The sequence below is a fragment of the Myodes glareolus genome, chromosome 22, assembly GCF_982192425.1.
Source record: "Myodes glareolus chromosome 22, mMyoGla1.1, whole genome shotgun sequence".
Classification (NCBI taxonomy): domain Eukaryota; kingdom Metazoa; phylum Chordata; class Mammalia; order Rodentia; family Cricetidae; genus Myodes; species Myodes glareolus.
Window position 1 is genome coordinate 15,069,794 of NC_142047.1, and position 19,941 is coordinate 15,089,734.

The 19,941-nt window shown below is 41.1% G+C and overlaps 1 protein-coding gene across 4 annotated transcripts in view; it reads left to right on the plus strand.

The window, feature by feature from the left end:
* The window catches only part of Phkb (phosphorylase kinase regulatory subunit beta), a 179,126-nt gene that overhangs the window by 91,078 nt on the left and 68,107 nt on the right, over nucleotides 1-19,941 (plus strand). For all 4 annotated transcript variants that reach the window (XM_087900341.1, XM_087900340.1, XM_087900342.1 and 1 more), the window contains 4 exons: nucleotides 545-602; nucleotides 1,685-1,762; nucleotides 3,042-3,200; nucleotides 15,241-15,335. In XM_087900341.1, coding sequence (XP_087756467.1) covers nucleotides 545-602; nucleotides 1,685-1,762; nucleotides 3,042-3,200; nucleotides 15,241-15,335 — 390 coding nt within the window. The remainder of the gene's footprint in view (nucleotides 1-544; nucleotides 603-1,684; nucleotides 1,763-3,041; nucleotides 3,201-15,240; nucleotides 15,336-19,941) is intronic.

The following is a 19,941-nucleotide window of genomic DNA, read 5'->3' on the forward strand; positions in this document are numbered from 1 at the left end:
TGTGTATGGTCAGTGTATGCTGAACTGTAGTTATTTATTTATTTATTTGCCAGTCTTCCCACTATGCTGTGCGCCCCTGGGGACATGGTGTCTAACTTTTGTCTCCAGGGCTCTGTCTAATTCAGCTGTTTTCAACCTGTAGGTCATGACCCCTTTGGGGGTTGCATATCAGATATCCCTCATATAAGATATTTATATTATGATTAATAACAGTAGCAAAATAGCAGTTATGAAGTAGCAATGAAATAATTTCATAGTTGGGGTCACCACAGCATGAAAACTGTATTAAAGGGTCATAGAATTAGGAAGGTTGAGAATCACTGTCTAGTGCTGGACATTAGTAAGTAGTTAGTATATGTTTATTTAATGATTGTTCTTTAGTGAGTTCAATAAATGAACTTTTGGATAAAAGTTCTGAAAAAGCTTTAAAGAATGGTTGTTCTCAACCTGAACGTATTGCTATAAATAAGTCCCTTACATATAACTTAAAATGGGTTGCTCTAGTTTGCTCATGGAAATCTTAATGTTTTATTTTCTCTTTTAGCTCTTTGATGGTATTGAATGTGAATTTCCCATATTTTTCCTTTACATGATGATTGATGGTAAGTGACCTTTGTCCTGAAGTTTAAGATGTAGAATACAAGTGTCTTAAAGAATAGCTGAGGATTGGGCAGATGGCTCAGCTGGTAAAGTGCTTGCCACGTAGACTGAGGGCCTAAGTTGGATCTCTGGCATCTGCCTGAAAAGCACATGGCTGCAATTTCAGCACTGGGAGGCAGAGATAGGTGGATCCTTGAAGCCGTTGGCCTGCCAGCTTAACCAAATGGGAGAGCCCCAGGTTCAGTTCAAGTACCCGTCTCATAGAATCGGAGTGGGATTAAGGAAGACATCCAGTGCCAATCTCCGGCCTCCACACATGTGCACACACATGCGTGTTCCCCTGTATGTACTCATGAACATGTACATAAAAACACATACATAAGCCACATTCAAACATACAAAGTAAAAATAATAAAATCTTAAAAGAATAGCTGAAGTGAGTGATTTCTCTCATTTAGCAGCAGATTAGACTCAAGCGATGATAACTCTTCATTTTATGTTGTCCTGCTTTCTGAGTGAATGTCAGATCTTTAAGGAATTTTTAAAAAATTTCTGTCTGTTTCTCTCTCTCTGTGAAGTATTTGTGTTGTGTATATGTGTGATGTATGTGTGTATGATGTGTGTGCATGCATTCATGGAAGTACAGGTACACACATGCCACAGCACATGCCTGGAAGTCAGGACAACCTTAGATTTTAGTCCTTGCCTTCCACATGTTTAAAGAACTTTTAAAATCACTTTGAAGTCTTTAATATTGATGCCAGTATCTTGCTCATACTTATAAAGAAAAGCGTATTGCAGAAGTCATGAATACTATGATCATAATATTGAATATCTATAGCATTTATGCTTAAGCATAGTGAAATTTCAGTTTATTCAATATTTAATTCTAAATGCTAACATGACTTTCTGAAATCAGTTTCTATAAAAAATCATACCTATTTACATTTCTCTTTAATTTTATGTTTTCACTTATATAAAATTTGGCACAATAATTTTAAAAGGACTTAGAAGTTTTTATAAGTCAAAATGTTTCTATGCTTATTGAGCACGGCTAGTCTTGGCTTTGTACTTTCTGTTTTAGGTGTTTTTAGAGGTGATCTTCAGCAAGTCAAGGAGTATCAGGACCTCTTGGCTCCTTTGCTTCATCAGACCACAGAAGGTACAGTTCGTTTACCAAAATTTTTTCTACCAGCATGTCCCTGTTCATGTAAAATGTGTGCACCAATCCTTTATAAAACACAATTATATATGTTATATTGGAAAATAAATGAGACCTCAACTGAAATTAGAATAATCTCTCTTAATTTAGTTTAGCAGTTCATTGGGCATGACCGGGATGAACATGAATGTAGGTATTTATGTCATGGCTCTGGTGATGCTGAGATAGTTTGCACACAGCCAGAAGTGTGTGATTTTTTTTGATATAGCTCCTTTATTCTGTGTAGTGTTACATACTGTAAAGCACCAGATTTTATCCAAGTCATCAAACATTGTAAAATTTCTGCAATCAGGTCTTGTAGTGTTCAGGAAGGGATCACTGATACATGGAAGTGGTCATCTAACATACTCTACTTTTTGGCTTCATGTTCAGAGAGATGTTCACAGTTTTCCCCATAGCTCTTAACCCTTCCCCTGATTGTAGACACATTTGTCACTATCAATTTCTGGATGAAGAAGACAGCAGAATTTCAAGGCTATTGTTTAATTTTATTACAAAAATTAAGTTTATTGTAGACTACTCTTACAAAATATCATCTGCTGCACCCTACAAGGAACATACCCTTTAAATAATAGTTTTATTTGCTGAAGGTTATATCTTTTAAAGATAGGTTTTAATAAAAGGTTGGTTTTTCTTTCCTTCAGTGACACTGAATGGTAGAAGACAGGCTTAATATTTAAATAGGGGTTTATTTGCACTAACTAATGGCTCAGAAGTGGAATTAACTAAAGGGTAAATAGTATCTCATTTACAATGCTTCTTAGACTGACTTTATTTAATGTAAGTTCTCTTATCACTCTGAATATCTCTATACTATATATACATATATATCAGTGATATACACATATATACACATGTTGTGTATATGTATAATATATTATACATACATAAATACACATATGTCTGTATATATTGACTTAAAAGTGTTTGCTGTTAAAGGAGATACACATACATCACTGTCTAAAGCCTAATATAGTATTGGATTAGTTCTAAAGTCAAGAAACTTTCCCCCCATGGATTTCCCTAGCAATATCTTAAAGGACCAGAGTGTTACATTTCTCGGTAACTCACCGAATCTGCTCCTGTACAACCGCCACTGTCCCTGCTGTTCTGTCTGCACAGTTTCTTCCAAATGAAATTTGGGAAGAACACTGTTTTGTTGTACTTTAACATGCTTGCTTCTAAACTAAATTAAATTTTATTTTATTTTATTCTTTAGGGTATCCTGTAGTACCAAAGTACTATTATGTGCCAGCTGACTTTGTAGAATATGAAAAGAGAAACCCTGGTAGTCAGAAACGGTTTCCTAGTAATTGTGGCCGTGATGGGAAATTGTTTCTTTGGGGACAAGCTCTTTATATCATTGCGAAACTCCTAGGTAAGTGGAGCCGATTGGGAGCCTGTTTTCTTTCCCTGTTATCAGGTTGTTAGCAATAAATATATCTTGGGTGATGTTCTTCCTTTGGGTGACATTGGATTTGGGTGGATTTTGCCCTGTTAGTTCTTTGGTGAGTCTCTAGACTGTACAGGTAAGGATGGTGTCCAACAGCTCCTGAAAGAAAGGTGTAGTTGGTGCGGGTGCACTGTGCTGTGTGCGACTGTCTCTGCATCCAGCCTGGAGCTTTTAGCAGAAGGTTGTGAAAACTTTGAGTTGGTTTTCTGTAAGATGAGAATGTTTCTGACTTATTCTAACCAGCATTGTTGAGCATTGCTTTAGTAAACTACTTGGTCATCTTTGAAAGTTGTCTTTTTTCCACTAAATATATGTTGGTAATTTTCTTTCCTATCTAGTGGCTTAATAAAACTATAATTATTTTAAAAAATATTTTTTTAACTATTTCAGAATATCTATGAGAAAATTTGGCAAAAAAAAAAAAAGACTTACTATGTTTTTCCCATCCCATACTTCTGTAAAATTTCTAGTATTACTGGCACTTTACCAAAACAGTTGAGATTTAGAGTCAGGATCCATGTATGACAGATTATGAAGCAAGAAAGCTTAAAAAAAAAAAAGCAAAGATTCTCACTGTATGATATACTATTGCATTTGTTGTTTGAGAATGTGCTGAAAAATGAGCATCTTTGGCTTATTTTCATCATTAGTGAGGAAATAAGATGTCGGAGGCCTGTCTCCCAAGGTTCAGTTTGAGCTTTTCATATGCATTACATAAAAACAAATAAACCAGGCAGAGAAATCAAGCTGATGCTCCTTTCTGTTTGTTCCTTTTCTGTGTCTGTTTTCTCAGTTTTGGTGTAAATTTAACCCTAATTAAGAACATGTAGTTTTCTCTTTTTAAAGAGGTAAAGGGATTTGCTTCCAGGCTCACAGAAAAGATACAAAGACTACTGTGGCTAGAAAGTTAATGTCCATCTCATTCGTGTGAACAGAAAGGTTTTCCAGACTCAAAACTAAACTAAACAGTTTTAGCCGAGGGCAGCGAGGAGTAAGAGTGTAAAGGGCATGATGAAATTTTCTGTGACCCTGGGTCTGAAAACTGACCTGGGCCTTGAAATCGTAAACCTTTTTCTTCCTGGTATTTGGTGAATATCCAGCTTGGAGTTGCTGCAGTTGGAAAGAGTGATAGCCTAGGGAAGCCCCTGGGAAAAGCTGATGGAGGAGGAAACTGCAGTCTCCACAGCAAACCGACCTTTAAAATCAGGATTTTAGAACATTCTCCCTCAGCAGAAAAGCGCTGCCTGTTCTCACTGCAAACCTAAGTGTCAGATGTGTGCAGGTCTTTAACGTAGGTCGCATTTTCCTGTGAGCAGGAATGTGTAAGTTCCGCTTCCACTTCTGTTTCATGGCCCAGACTAGCAAGAACATTTCTGAACTGTCCTAAAATGAAGGCTGTCTTTACCTACCTTCTGAAGTTCTGAAGGCGTAAGAGAGCATGCAGAAGGAATGTTGCATGAGATCATGTACTGATTTCCATCTGCGAGAAGGGAAATCCGTGTTGTAACCCGCCACATTGGCCTACCGCATCATCTGAGCATGCGTGCTAGTTCCGGTCAGCATTTAGGAGGCTGGGTAATTTAACCGCCACTCTGAATTCTTGAGCATTTCATAACCCATCAAATGTTCATGGGTGTGCATTAAGGTTCTAGACACAGTATTTACTAACAAAGTTGTATTTATTCATTAAAGGAACCTCAGTTTGATATCCTCACAACGAAAATAAAAAGACAGTTAACTGGAGTTAGTATTTTTACATGTGAATCATGTAAAAGTGAATGCAAAGTGAATCTTTAGAAATACTCAGACTTTCACTAATTCAGGTCAGCTTTTATCCTGCTGAAATCTAGTGAGGATGCTATGCTGTGTGCATGCCTACATAAATTTTATGCAACAAAACTGTGCCTCTTATTCTAATGATCAAAAAAGAGATTATGTATAGTTTTCTTAATACCCACTGTTCTCAGAAAATGATTCATTTTTACAATATGTCCTTTTTCTTTGCAAATGAACTTCTAGAAAGTCAGAGTTTCTATTTAATAAGTAAATTATAAATGTTTGTTTTAAATCACATGATGTATTTTAAGACCTATTTGACTGTTCTTAAACCCATCATCTGTAATGCTTTCAACTCTTATTTAACTTGAAAACTTTGGTACCAACGACAAAATAGGTCTGTAAAACACAGAGTACCTTTTCACAGAAATAAATAAGCCTAAAATTGTGATCTTTGAGCTAAAATATTTTTGTGGGAGTACAGAAGGTAGCGCCAGTCAAACTCCTATTAAAGGTACTAGCAAAGGATATAATGGGTTTCTGTATGACTTTTTCCTAGTTTTAGTCAAACCTCCCCTTATATTTTTATTCATTGTCAGTTTCACACAATATACAATGCATTTTGATCACATTCGCCCCATTACCTTCTGGTTTTCCCTCCCATGCTGTCCAGAGCCCTTTTTCCCAGCAAGTCTGCCTACTTACATTACTGTTTTCTACGACCCAGGGAGTTTGATCAGAGTTCTTGGCCATGGGCTCATTTCCAGATGCACAGGCAGCTTAGCAGTGCTTATATCACTGAAGAGAAATGACCACCCCTCGCCTGTGGCCATTAGTTGCCAGTAGCCGAGAACTCGCTTATATAGACCAGGCAGGCCACGTGCTCAAAGATCTTGCCTCTGCCTCGGTGCTGGGTTAAAGGTTTATGCTGCCATGTCCAGCTCCGAATTAGTCTTTAATCGAAGTCTAGTATTATGGGATCATGTCCACCCACCTTCACAGAAAGGAGAAAGTCTTTGGGACTCAGTCCCATCGTTGCAGCATTAGCCATTTGAATATAAGCACACACTTTTGTGAACTCCCTTCAGAGAAGCTGAATCGAAAATAATGTAATATCTCCATCATCACAGAAGACCACCAAAAAGGTGTGACACAGCTTTAACCAACTTTTGGTTTCTCTAGCATGGCTATTTTGTTAGCAAACTGCAGATTTTCATCCCATCACCGTCTTGCCAAATCATCTCTATTAATTTTTCTATCATGAGGAACTGTCATCACTCAATAGCTTTTATTTTTGTCTTTAAGAATTAAGTTCTTGCTGTGTGCTCCCTTCACGTGTTGACTACATGGTATCGTTTCTTCAATTGTAAACACCTTGGGGTGCCTCATGACCTCATTGCAGGCGGCCAAGGCGGCTGCACCTCTGTTCTAACACTGCTTGAAGTTTTGTGTCTGCCATCCTTTCACCGCGTGGGCTGCCTGAAGAACACCTCCAGTCATGGGCTCTTGACCAAATTTATACCACTTATCACGAATTCTGTCCTCTACAGATAATTAGGGCCTTAGGTTAAATCTGCAGGCTGTTTATTACCCCGGTGTAGTCATGCCCGTATTGTACTAGATATATCCCACCTGGCGGGTTGCTAGTATAAAACACAAGTAGCGCTGGGTAAGGCTGCCGATGACTGTCTGCATTGGCCTGGGTCAGTACCTTCCAGTACTACCAAAGCTGTCAGAAGTTACGGAGTTCTCAGGTCAGGTCCAGCTTGTTTTCTGTCACCTTTGGTTAACAGTGGCATCTTTAGTAATAAGGTACAAATTTCTAGTTCTGGTGGGCACCCAGTGGCCTGTGGGAGTCTCTGGGGCTGTACTGACCAATAACTCGCCAAATGGCATCACTCCTGGCACTGGGAGTTTTGTTTAACAACCTATGGCTTCTGGGAGCAGGATTACCCATGCAGACTATCCATCCGCGAAGAAGTTTCTTTTTCTTTTTTTGCTTTTTTTATTTATTTGGTGTCAGGATGTCACTTTGTAGTTCTGGCTAGCTTGGAACTTGCTATATAGATCAGGATGACCTCAAACTCAGAGAGGTTTGCCTCTGCCTCTGCTTCTCAAGTGCTGGTATTAAAGGCGTGTGCTGCCACACCCATTCTCAAATTTTATTTTTAATTATATTTTATGTACAGCTTACAATGTATGTAGGTTCCCACAAAGCTTTTTCATGTCTTCTTAGTTTGGATTTAGCCTTTCTCTTACCCCCATCTTGGCTTAACAACTTTTTGCCCTCTCTATTCCTCCCCTACACTCTGATCATATATGTTCTATGACTTACCCTACTAAAGGTCTCTTCCCCTTCACCCTCTCTGGGGCCTTTCTGACTTCCTGGCCTCTACAGGCAATCCAAATTAGACACACCAATCTTGAAACTCAAAGCTAGGATCTGTGTATGAGAGAGAACATGCATGCATTGTTTGCCTTTCTGGGCCTGAATTACTCATTCAGTGTATTTTCCAGTTCTAACCATCCTCTTGTAAATTTCATTTTTTATACTTGAGTAAAGTTTCATCATATATATGTACAACATTTTCATTATCCATTCATCAGTTGGTGGACTCCTAGGTTGATTATGTTTCTGAGCGATTGTAAATAAACAGCATAAAATACCTCTGGAGTGTACAGAGTCCTTTGGATCTATGCCCAGAAGTGGTACAGATGCTATGTGTTAGCTCTTGTCTTACTTTTTGTGCCCCCCCACACACCGATTTCCATAGTGGTTGCACCAGTTTACACTCCCACCAACAGTGTGTATTCCCCTTCCCCACATCCTGGCCAGCATTTGTTGTCGTTTGTTTTATTAATGATAGCCTTTCTAACTGTGGCATCCAGGAGACTGCAGTCACCCGCAGTGTGCACCAGGTATTGTAATTGAGGACGTTTAGATTATTATACAGATGAGCGGCTTTCTTAGAAGTGAAACATTTTATTTAATTGCTGCTTGCTACTAGGCCGAGAGAATTTTCATAAAAACTATGCTAACATCCTTTGTTGATTATCTTGCTGTTTTCTGTGACCACCCATCTACTGGGAGGAGGGTTTATTTTGACTTACAGCGTCACCCATCATGGTCGACTAGCTAGCAGCAGGGGCGACCTGCTGCTGTGGCTCAGGAGCTGCGTGCTCATACTGCAGTGGACCAGGAGGCAGAAAGAGCTGAGTGCTATGCCCAGCTGCCTTTCTCCTTTCCCCCATTTTATTCAGTACAGGACCATTGCCTATGGGGTAGTGCCACCCTTATTTAGGGTTGATCTTCCTCTGTATTAATCCCCTCTGGAAATGCCCTCACAGTCAAAAGTGCCCCTCAGCGTTCTTGGTCAAGTGGACAAAGAAAATTAACTATTGCAAATCTTAAATGTGTATTAGTAATTTTTAATGTGAAAGCCATGCCGCCCTGAGCCTGGATAGGTGCTTCCTATGTAGTGCCACACTTGTCCCAGGAAAGCTGATGCTGTCGCTGCCTTAAAATCTACCCAGTTCTGTTTGTGATCTGCAGTTCACAGTTATTGTCCTGAGTGGTCCTTGTTGCTTCTCTGGAACAGCAGCGTTCCCTGAGTGACAGAGCTTAGAGCTGAGGGTGTATTCCCAATCTGCGGCTGCTTCTGTCATCTGTCACCTTTGTGGGCTCTTATTCTGGGAAAAGAAAGAAAGAGAGAGAGAGGGAGGGAGGGAGGGAAGGAGGGAGGAAGGAAGGAAGGAAGGGAGGGAGGGAGGGAGGGAGGGAGGAAGGGAGGGATGTTCTGTGTATTTAGTAAGGCTACTATCCTGTTTTCACTTATATGGAGTTGAAGTTACAGATGACTATGAAGCCGCCACACATGGTGCTGGAAACCAAACTCTAGTCCTCTGTAAGAGCACCTTTAGCTGCTGGACCATCTCTAGCCGCTGTTCACCAATCTAATTAAAAACATATTTAAAAAATTGGTTTTTTTTAATTTAATAGTATTACCAGGGAAATTAGGATCCCTTTCTGGGTTCTTATCTGATCAATAAAAGAACTGAAGAAATTACTCAGAAGGAAGCTGGAGGACAATTTTATTAGGGTTTAAAAAATCAAAACAAAACCAAAAAACAGGAGAGAGGCCATATGTGTAGAGTTGTGCTGTTAGGTCCAGCAGTAGAGTCTCAGCAAGCAGTCACACAGCAGATTATCAGCTGCTGGGCAAGGATGAGGGGTGCATTGGAGAGAGGGGCGGCCAGGGGGAGGAGGAGGGAGGGAAAACATAGGTCAGAAAGAAAGGTAGGAAGAAAAGATACACTTCTAAGTCAGAACTCAGACAATAGGACTGATTTAACAGTTGCCTGGACTTTCCAGGGAGACTACACCAAGGCCAGGGATTCTGGGAAACAAAAGTATATTATGTCATTAAAGGGATAATTACCCCTCCCCAATATCTTTAGCATGGCTTGAAGTGAATCATCCTTCCAAAGGACACCCCTTGGCCAGGTGATTTGACCAGGTGACTGAAAGACTCAGCTTAATTAAGGAAGTGACAGACTCCATGGCTTCACCAAGGGAGGAAGCAGCAGATTCATTCTTTTGACCAGAAAACATTTTCTCTTAATTGGATTGTCAGATTTAAGTTGGTGGGAAGGCAAAGAAAGAGACCACCCCTGCAATTGAAGTGTCTCGGTAAGGCTAACTGTTAGGAAAATATTCCTAACGCGAGCTCTCTGCCGATGCAAAATCCCAATCAAGCCAAATCAAAACAAGCCAAATTAAGAAATAATCTAGTTTTAATGTGATTCCTGCGCTCTTAGGTGGCCCTGAGGGGGAACGGGGAAGCCCCAAACGTGACCCTGGAAGGAAGGGAACGAGACCACGTGTTCTTCTTTTGGGAGTTCATTTAAATACTCTGTGGGAGGGGTCAGGACCTTGCCTGTTGGGATTTGGAGTCCAGACCAATACAAACTCTCAGGCTGAAGGACCCCAACTCGTTTTAGCCACAGTTGTACCGTTTTGCAAAGCATTCACAGTAACGAGCTCAGCTCAGGGCCTCCGGAATGCTGAACAAATAACAAGCTCAGTTCAGGGCCTCCGGAATGCTAAGCAAAGATACCTGAGGTTAGAGCAAGGACAGCCTTATCTGGCTGCAGGACAGGAGATTTACGGACTGGCCTGAGTAGGAACAAAGACTTCAAGGGATAAAGAGAGGATTGCGAGGCCTGAGTCACGTATAAAGCGGGGCTCGTCACGAGTCAGGGCCTGTGCAATCAGACATCTGGTCGCCAGCCAGGAAAGGGGGACAGGATAAGGGGAACAGTAAAACGCTGAGTAGTCCCCTCATTGTTATTTAGGTTAGGAATTTACCACCCCGCATCTTGCTTCTGTAAACCTCGCTTTTGCTCTCCTATAAAAACCCCTCGCTCCAGCCGGAAGGGGCGCAAGTCCTCCGAGAGACTTTGTCGCCCCAGGTACCTGTGTATTCGAATAAACCTCTTGCTGTTTGCATCCGGCTGCGTGTTTTCGACTTATCTTTGGGCACGGGGTCTCTCTCGAAGGAAAGACGCCCACGGGAGTCTTTCAAGGCCAGGAGGCTGGGATAGATGCGAGGGACTGGGGTCTACCTTCCAACTTAACATTAACCTTTCCCCATCAAGAAAGCGGGTACATTGCTCACTAAAGCAGAACTGTGCAGAGGGACAGGAAATGCGCTTGGTTTTCATTCCAACACTGGTGGTAACTGTGTCTTCACCCCATTGGCTGGGGTCCCCTCGCAGTTTTTTTGATTGGCTAGTCTTAAAAGACTAGGTTCCTTGGACCAGAAGAGGGAAGGGGAGAGCCACTTTAGTGGGTGGGGGTAGGGTGTTAGCAACTTTGTGTAAACAGAGATTTTATGAGATAGGAAGAAACACTTGCATAAAAGTTATAAGGTGAGGGAGATTAAAAAAAAAAGTAAATTCCTTGTCTTAAGCACACACTTTATTTGATAGAAAAGACTCATGTTAATGTTTCTTAGAAGTCTCAGGATAGCTGTGTGGGAGCATGTGTAGATGCAAATTCAGGTGCCTACTAGAGGAGACCAGAGGTCCATATTGGGTGTCATTCCCCAAGTGTCCTCTCCTTTTTTGTTGTTGTTCATTTTGTTTTGTTTTGAGATGTTGTCCCTTATTGGCCTGGTGCATGTGAATCAGACTAGAATGACTAGCTAACCAGCTCTAGGTATCTGCCTGTCCCTGCTTCACCAGCATTGGGATTGGGATTGCAAGCACATGCAACCATGCCTGGCTTTTTTTTTTTTTTAACTGTTGATTCTAGGGATCAAACCTAGGTCCTCATGCTTCCATGAAAAGCTCTTTACTAAGTTATCTCCCCAGCCACTATTGTATATCTTCCTAATAGTTTGTTTTCTGGCTTTTGGTTTGTTTCCTTGCTTGTTTTGTTACTCAGAGTTAATTGAGGTAATGCCAAGGTATATTTTGTAAACTTATGTTTGATTACAAAATGCAAATAATAGCTTACCTTTTGTGTTTTAAGGAGTTAAAAGGTAGTTTATTTTGTTAGGTCCAAAGCAGGCCCCCAATATGGCAGTGCCAGTGACGCTGTCCTAAATGACAGTATGGGCTCAGCTCAGGCTGGACTCTGACCAGGTAAACAAAACTCAGCATCCCTCGGCAGTCTTTTGAAGTGGGTTTCTGTTTGTTAGGAAAAGCCCTTAGTTCCCCAAACCCACCCACTACAGCCAGCTACCTGTGGCAATGAGCCTCTAGATTCTGATTCACCCAAACACACCTATCCCAGTTCAGAGTCTCCATGCTAGCCCCCAGGCTGTACTGGTCCACAACTCACCTCTGTTGCTCTTAACTCCCAAACTGTCCTGCCTCAGCACCACCTCCACCACCACCACCATGGGTCACCATAAAACTGAGAGGGCTTTCTCCCTCCAGCTGCTGTTCTTGGTCTCCACCCCACTCCTAGACAGCCACATCAGTTTGGTCACCAAATAAACATTCTTTCTACCCACCCAGTGGTGGTTTGACTGTTCCTTTACAATCTTGTCCTGGAAATACTTGATTACCTTTGAGGTTGGGCATTGTGTTGTTAAAGTAGAAATCCTTTCTTCTTTCATCCATGGTTTATTGTAATGTTAAAATATTAAAATGTAAATGACCATTTACATTACATTTTATTCACGCTTATCTCTCCTCATGAGAAAACTTAAGCCATTGAATTGATACCATGAGGACCTGTACCTGTGTCTCCTGAGTGACAGAAATCATGATGGATGGGGGAGGGGGAAGAGAACGTGTGTAGGAGTGGTGTGGGTATGTGATTTGTGTGTGACAAAAAGGGCGTTTGTCACTTTTACCACTGTGAAGCTAATGCAATGACAAGGACAATTAGTGTGTCAATGCTTGCTAATGCCACCAGTTTCGTTTCCTTTGTTTAGTGAGTCAGTCTGGGGAGGTTTCTCTGTGTGAGTACCAGGTACTAGGAATGTAGGAATGAGGAAAAACACACAGCCTGTGGTGCTCAATGCACATTGTAGACATGGAATGTGCACATACACATACGAGTAGTACCCCCCAAAATACAGAAGAAATGCAAATAATCTTTGCAAGGACTTTGATTTATTATCTATTTTAGTAGATTAGCATTTAAGCTTGAGAAGCTTAAATTAGCATTTAAGCTTTTCTTAACTAATCTGTCATCACTTACAAGTGAAGAATCAATCAATCAATCAATCAATAAATAAATTCATTTCTATAGAATGACAGTGACACATTATAAAATATTGTCAATTGTGGGATTTGGTTTTACATTTTCATGATGATATGAATGAACAGAGGGAATAATTTGCTTTTTTAGAATATGGGTATACAAATCAACCCTGATTCATGAACTAAACTGAAATCAACAAATTGTTACATGTAGATACTGCAATGAAGCCTGTGTTTGGTTTTTATTTTGGAAAAGAAGTTTTTTCTTCCAAATAAAAGTACATCTGCTATATGATAGCTATGAACAGTTTGCCTAAGCATTTGTGTGTGAATTTTGTGATCTGTAAAATGAACGGACTGTTAGAATTAATACATGCTCAGTGCTTAAACAATAGTAAGACCTTAGTAAGCACCTTTTAAGGGTTCCTGCCCTTGCTGATTTTTCTGCTGTTCGGAATATTTTCCTATTATTAATGAGAACTTTCAGCAGTTACTGAAATTACCCTTTGGTGATTTTGTTTCTTGGACAGCATTGCAGACATGCTTCTGAGTTACCACAAAATAGAACTATAATGGAAAAATATTCCCAAAGCTGCAGAGAATTTTACAATCATTACCTCCCTGGTCTGTTTTTCAGAAGTATTCATTACCTAAAAGCAGTACCTAAAGCATTGTGGAAAATGAACTGTCCTTTTTGAAAAATAAAAAATAAAGGATCTATGGATATAAGCACATTTGTACCGAACTCGGCGTGGTATTATTTTTATATGGTCACTGTATAGCTAAAGATGAAAAGTAAAATGAGCATACTCTGTAGGTTAATTGTAATAAAATACAGGGGTTTACCAATGCATTTTAGTTGACATTAATTTCATCTTTTAGTGCTAACTCTACTCATGTATAGAGTGGACATAACTAAGATAATGTGCAAATGTAAACATGTCTAGAGTGGAGACTGTCCTGCAAATTTGCATAGTATCTTCCAACTTGAATCCCAAGAAGTTGCGCAGAATCTCATTTCAGGGATGCTTACCTACTGCCAACTCTCCCTAACACAATGCCTCCAAGTCTCAGGTGCTGGTGACCATCACCCAGGTGTGGTCAACAAAATGCCAGAGAAATACTGCCTTGGGGCTCTCTTCCCCACCTGCCTGACCCCAGCCCCCCATCTAGATGTTGGCTTGCTTGCTCTGTACTTGGATTTTATCAAAAGTTGCCACACGGAACTATGATATGGAAAGGACCTCCATGGGCACTGCCACGTGGAAAGGGCCTCCATGGGCACTGCCACACGGAACTGCCACGTGGAAAGGACCTCCATGGGCACTGCCACACAGAACTGTCACATGGAAAGGGCCTCCATGGGCACTACCACGTGGAATGGGCCTCTGTGGGCACTGCTGCACGGAACTGCCATGTGGAAAGGGCCTCCATGTGCACTGCCACACGGAACTGCCACCGTCTTACACTGGTTGGTTGTATGTATATTTGTGTGGTATGTGTATATGAAGGACCATTTGTATGAAGATGTGTGTATTTAAAGTCTCAATCACTTTCTTTTTTACAAATCTGTTCAATTCTTTGTATGAGTGCCCTCTTGAGCCTGTTTACATAGTTTGTGTTATTGCAGGATTTGTCCACTTCACCCAGGCTATCTAGCTTACGGCCATACATTTTGTATTTGCGTTCCCACTTCGGTCTTTGAGTATTTCTTTCTCTGTCACTGTTCTTGATTGTCTATTTATTTTGGGGATCGGTTTAGCAATTTCTCAATGTTATTTTACCCTTTTATGTGCCTGGTTTTAATTTGATATTCTCTATTGTCTTTCTATTTCACTAATTATAACTTTCATTGTTTCTACTCTCCCGCGTTGGATTTAGTTTTGTCTTTTCACCCATCACCTGAAGGTGGGAAGTTAGGAGATTGGTTTTATATTTTAACTCTATTTAATATGTACATAAATGGTGGATATTTCCCTATGAGCAGCACTTTTTCTACAGCCCCTAAACTTTGATGTGTTTATCTTCATTCATCTCATCAAAAGTACACGGAAGGATGTTTTCCCCTCTTGCTCCCCTACCTCCTTTTCTCCTCCTCCCCTTGTTTGGGTATGAGGAATATTGGGAATAGAACCGTGTATATGCTAACGAGTGCTCTGTAACCTGACCTTGAAAGGATTTTCTGATTTTCCTTTGAGTTTTCATTTGACCATTGGTTATTTATGAAGGTGTTACTGAATTTTCATATATTTGTAAATTTCTGAAATGTCTTTGTCACTTGCTTCTTATTTCATTGCACTGTACTGAGAGAATGACCTAGAGCATCTTATCTCTCAGGGACTGGGCTGAGAAAAACAGATACTCGTCTCTTGTTGAGTGAGATTTCCTGTAGTTGTCTCCTTTGGCTCACGGTGTTGTGTATTTGGTGTGTGATGCTTTGTTTATAATGTCACTTGCTTTCTTTTTGCAGCTGATGAGTTAATCAGCCCTAAAGACATTGACCCTGTGCAGCGCTTTGTCCCACTCCAGAATCAGCGTAATGTGAGCATGAGATACTCCAATCAGGTAAGGAGATACTTTAATTCTTAATTTAGATTTATCCAAAGACATCTAAATGTTCATTAAAGAAGCAATTTTATTCAAAATGTATTTTTCTTGCTCTTTCTGTCAGAAAGATATCTTTTTACAAGATTAAATAGCAAAGGTTATTTGTTGATAAGAAAGTCAAATTAAGTGTCCTCCATATAAATGTTTCCAGACCACAGGGATTCCAGGCATCATGGATGTGGTGCATGTGTTTGCAGGAGGATAGCAGTGTGCTGTGGAAGGGAGTAGGGGGCCATGGGAGAGAGGAAGTGGGCGGTCACAGAAGGGAGTAGGAGGCCATGGGAGAGAGGAAGTGGGCGGTCACAGAAGGGAGTAGGGGGCCATGGGAGAGAGGAAGTGGGCGGTCACAGAAGGGAGTAGGGGGCCATGGGAGAGAGGAAGTAGGCGGTCACAGAAGGGAGTAGGGGGCCATGGGAGAGAGGAAGTGGGCAGTCACAGAAGGGAGTAGGGGGCCATGGGAGAGAGGAAGTGGGCGGTCACAGAAGGGAGTAGGAGGCCATGGGAGAGAGGAAGTAGGCGGTCACAGAAGGGAGTAGGGGGCCATGGGAGAGAGGAAGTAGGCAGTCACAGAAGGGAGTAGGGGGCCATGGGAGAGAGGAAGTAGGCGGTCACAGAAGGGAGTAGGAGGCCATGGGAGTGGGAGTTCCTGTGCTTGATGTCTCCTCCTGTGTCTTCCCGACAGGACTGGGTACCTGGAGAGAGCTGCTCTTAGCACATTGTGCCATGTTCTGGGAAGGGATGGTTTTTAAATTCTCATGTTTACCAGCCGTGGATTTAGACTGTGTTGTGTCAACACACGCTAAAGTGTTTGCAGTATCAGCAAGATTGATGTTGACTTGAGCAAACCCTCAACTATTAAATGATACCAGTAATGAGAACTGTTAAAATGAAAATGTTGTAGATTGTGGGAACTGCCTGAGGAGAAAGGAAATGAACCTGAGTGTGTGCCTGGGTTTCCAAGCAGTTAGCATGCATTTAATAAAAGTGGCACCAGCACTTGCTGTTGATATGCTTACAAATCCAAATGCTTATTTTTAAAAAATGCACATATGCACACATATACACACACAAAAGAAAAATGAATGAATGTTAAAATTTTTTAAAAAGCTTTGTGTTAATATGAAGTAAGAAATTTCACTGGCCTATTATCCTTTGTAAGGTTAAAGATTGACATTTATCTTATGCCAGTGTGTCCTGCCAGTGTACAGCCTGTACCATGTGAGATGTTCAGGTTTACTTAAGAAGTATAAAATGAGGAGTCTATCTAAAGAGCAGAGTGCCGGGACTCCGCTGTTGCCAGACTGTGTGTACATCCAGACTGTCATTTACACGGTAATTCACGAGCTTGACCTACTTCTCCAGGGTGACAATATATTAAGCCTTTTCTTCACTTGAGGTGTAGGAGGAGATAGAACTACAAATCCTGTTATAGGCGTGTGACTAGCAAAAGTACTCCTTTTCTGGTGCTTGACATACGTCGGACAGGTTGCAGGCGGTCTGTGAATTACAGGACACAAAATACTTGCAGTTCTTTCTCTCCTACTCAAGAAAGTTTGTTCAGAGCACAGGACAGTAAGAGTAAACTGGAGAGAGTGTTTCCTGCTAACTATTTATATCAGAATTATTTGCTAATTTTGCTGGAGGGCTATGCATGGCAAGCCTTCTAGATGCAGCCACTTCTCAGCTAAGAGAAGTTCTCTGGGGTGAAGGCTGGGGCTCCTCTCCTGCAGCATGAGAAGCGTGTGTCTGTCCTGCACTAACCCGAGTTTCTGTGAGGGAGGATGAGGATTCCCAGCAGAAAACTGCTGGAAACTAGGATTGCCGTCTCCTCGGCAGCCTGGCTGTAACGTCAGTCCTCTTGTGCTGCTTTTTAACCGTGATAACGTGCCTGACATGCCTGTATCCATTGCTGGGGCCGAGTGCGTGAGACATGGGGGTCAGAAATGCACCAGATCCTCAGCCCTCTGTTTGTCTTGTTTTGTGGCTGGGTTGTGACTGGCCATGTTGAAACTCGTGAGTAAAGAGTCTCTTGGGATTGACCAAGTGCTCCAAGCTCTGCCGGATATTGTGAAGGTAAACAGAGTAGTTTGTATATCTCTGAAATACAGATGATGCCTGAAGGGAGAAATCTGCTGTGAACGGAAGGTGTGTCAGGAGGTCTCCGGTCTGCCTCTGGCTTTCACAAGTCTCCAGAGGCCACAGAACTTGGAAATGTAGTAGACACACAGGTAGAGTTCCGTGCAGGAAAAGAATGCCGAATAAGACCTTCAAAGGGAGAGGTGCTTTGGCAAGTTTTATGGAAATGAAGCTGAGCCTCTGTTCCCATGGAGCTAAAGAGATGTGCTTAGTAACCCAACAGTGAATAGCAGTGCCACGCAGGAAAGACGCTCAGGTACCCTTGCCCATGACTCCTACCGAGTGTCAGCCATGCACACGTTTAAGTAGTCAAAATTTTTAGCTGTTGATTGAATAAAAAATAGCTCTTTAATTTGAAAGAAATAAAAGGCCACAGGAAATTACAGAGAAAGTTCCTAGGAATCCTTCCTCAACCCTCCCACAAGAAGTTACAGAGAACCCAGAGTTTCCAGAAACCTACCCTCAGTGCCTGTGTATTTTATTAAACAGTATGAAAAATGGAAAACTAGCCTCGGTGCAAGCTTTCGTTGAACCAGTTGCTCTCACACACATTTGTAATGCTACATCTATGAACCACATGTAGCTCGGTATCACTGTACGGTTAATGTCACCACAAAGACGTCCATCTTAGAGCCATGCTTGCTTCTTTTGCTACCAATGTGTTCTCTTTTATGATTTATATTTTTTTTCACTTCAAGACTCTTAAATAATTGAATATAGCTGTCAATTTGAAGATTGTCTTTTCTCACTTAGTGTATAGCTTAACACTTCTGTGAAGCCTTAACTAATTATTTTTTCTCAGTAAAAAGTTGGGAGTAGATATTGGGGTAAGAAACTGAAAGATCAGAGAAGCAGGGGAGCAGCCACCAGTGACTTTCTACCTCTTCTGTTTCTTCCTCCAAAAGGGATCCTCTCTCAGTCCCACCTTATTACTTCCTCTTTCCTATCTGTCTATAGTCCTCCAAACCTCTTTGGTTAATTTTGGTAAGCTAATGGCTAGCTCTACCCTCTGACTCCATGCAAGCCTCATTTGTCAGAACACAATCAAAATATCACGCAACTCTTCTGTAAGGGCAGCCAGTAGTTAAATGTATCTATGGTTTGCTCCTTTTTATGGCTGAGTTATACTCCACGGGATGACTATACCGTAGTTTATTTTACCATTGTCTTGTAAAGGACATGCTGTTGGGTGTGAAGATTTCACTATTTCCCCTCTGGTCATTGAACAACAGGTCCAGTTGTTATAATTTCTATTCACCTACCAGTCTAATTAAAGAAATTCATCAAAGTGAAGGACAGCGCACTGTGCTTACCTCACTCTACCTTCTCTTTGTTATTTCCTTCCAGTGTTGTTTTCTGTTTCAGAAGCGTCTTTACATTATCTGTGGGTAGCTCTTCCAGCAGCCAGTTTCATAGTTTCCATTTGTCAGAGAACATTTTTATGTTGCCTTCAGTACTGAGTGTAGGATTTGTTTGTTTTCATATACGAAGAATTCCTGGTCGATGGCTTCCGTAGTTTCAGATGAGAAATTCTGCCAGTTCAAAACTGTTGACTGTGTGTTAAGTCTCCTATGTCACTAGGCCCAGCTGATAGATGAATCTACCTTCTATGTGGCTCTCTACTTCATGGAGCAGGGGTTTAATAGATTTGCTACACTCTGAAGCCACTGTAGGTATGCTTAACTACCCTTAGATAGGAATTTGTACAGAACCGTGGGTAGGCAAATGGTGCCTCTGTTGAGAAACTAGGACTAGACTCTGCATGGTGGTCACTGTTTTTGTGCCCTGCTCCTACAGTGAGAAAGAATGTTTTCTTTTGTTCTCTTGGTTGTGTCTATCTGTTTCTTTAGACCACCAACCTCTCCAGGACCCAGACTGAAGAGTGCAGGGTCTCAGAATCCCACTTGAATGCCAGTATTCAGACTCAGATATCTGGGCAGTCCAGCCTGCTGCCTTACCTGTTTTCAGAGTCTTTTGGAACCATCTGTCTGGGGCACCTTTTCCCTCATACCACGATTTTTTAATGGATAATTTAAAGTCTTCTAATGAATAAAGAAGGATTTTGTGTTTCTTGACCTTTCTCTAAAATTACTTTTCAAAACACTAATAATATCATTTAAAGTATTTTTGTAACAGCTTAACACATAATTTGTACTTCATACAATTCACAAAAGTGTGTAGTTCAGTAGTTTTTGCACTGTATGTACTAAAATCGATTTTACTTTTTTATTGCTCAAAAAAAAGAAAAAACCCAACCCCTGCACTTTTAGTCATTGTCCCTCGCAGTGTTCCCCACCTCTGTACCTTGGCTTATTTGTGTGATCTGTAATATTTAGTGACTGGCATTTTTTCCCATCATAACATTTTTAAGATTTATACCAGTGGCAGTTCTTAACAGCACTCCATTCTCTTCATGGTAGAACAACAT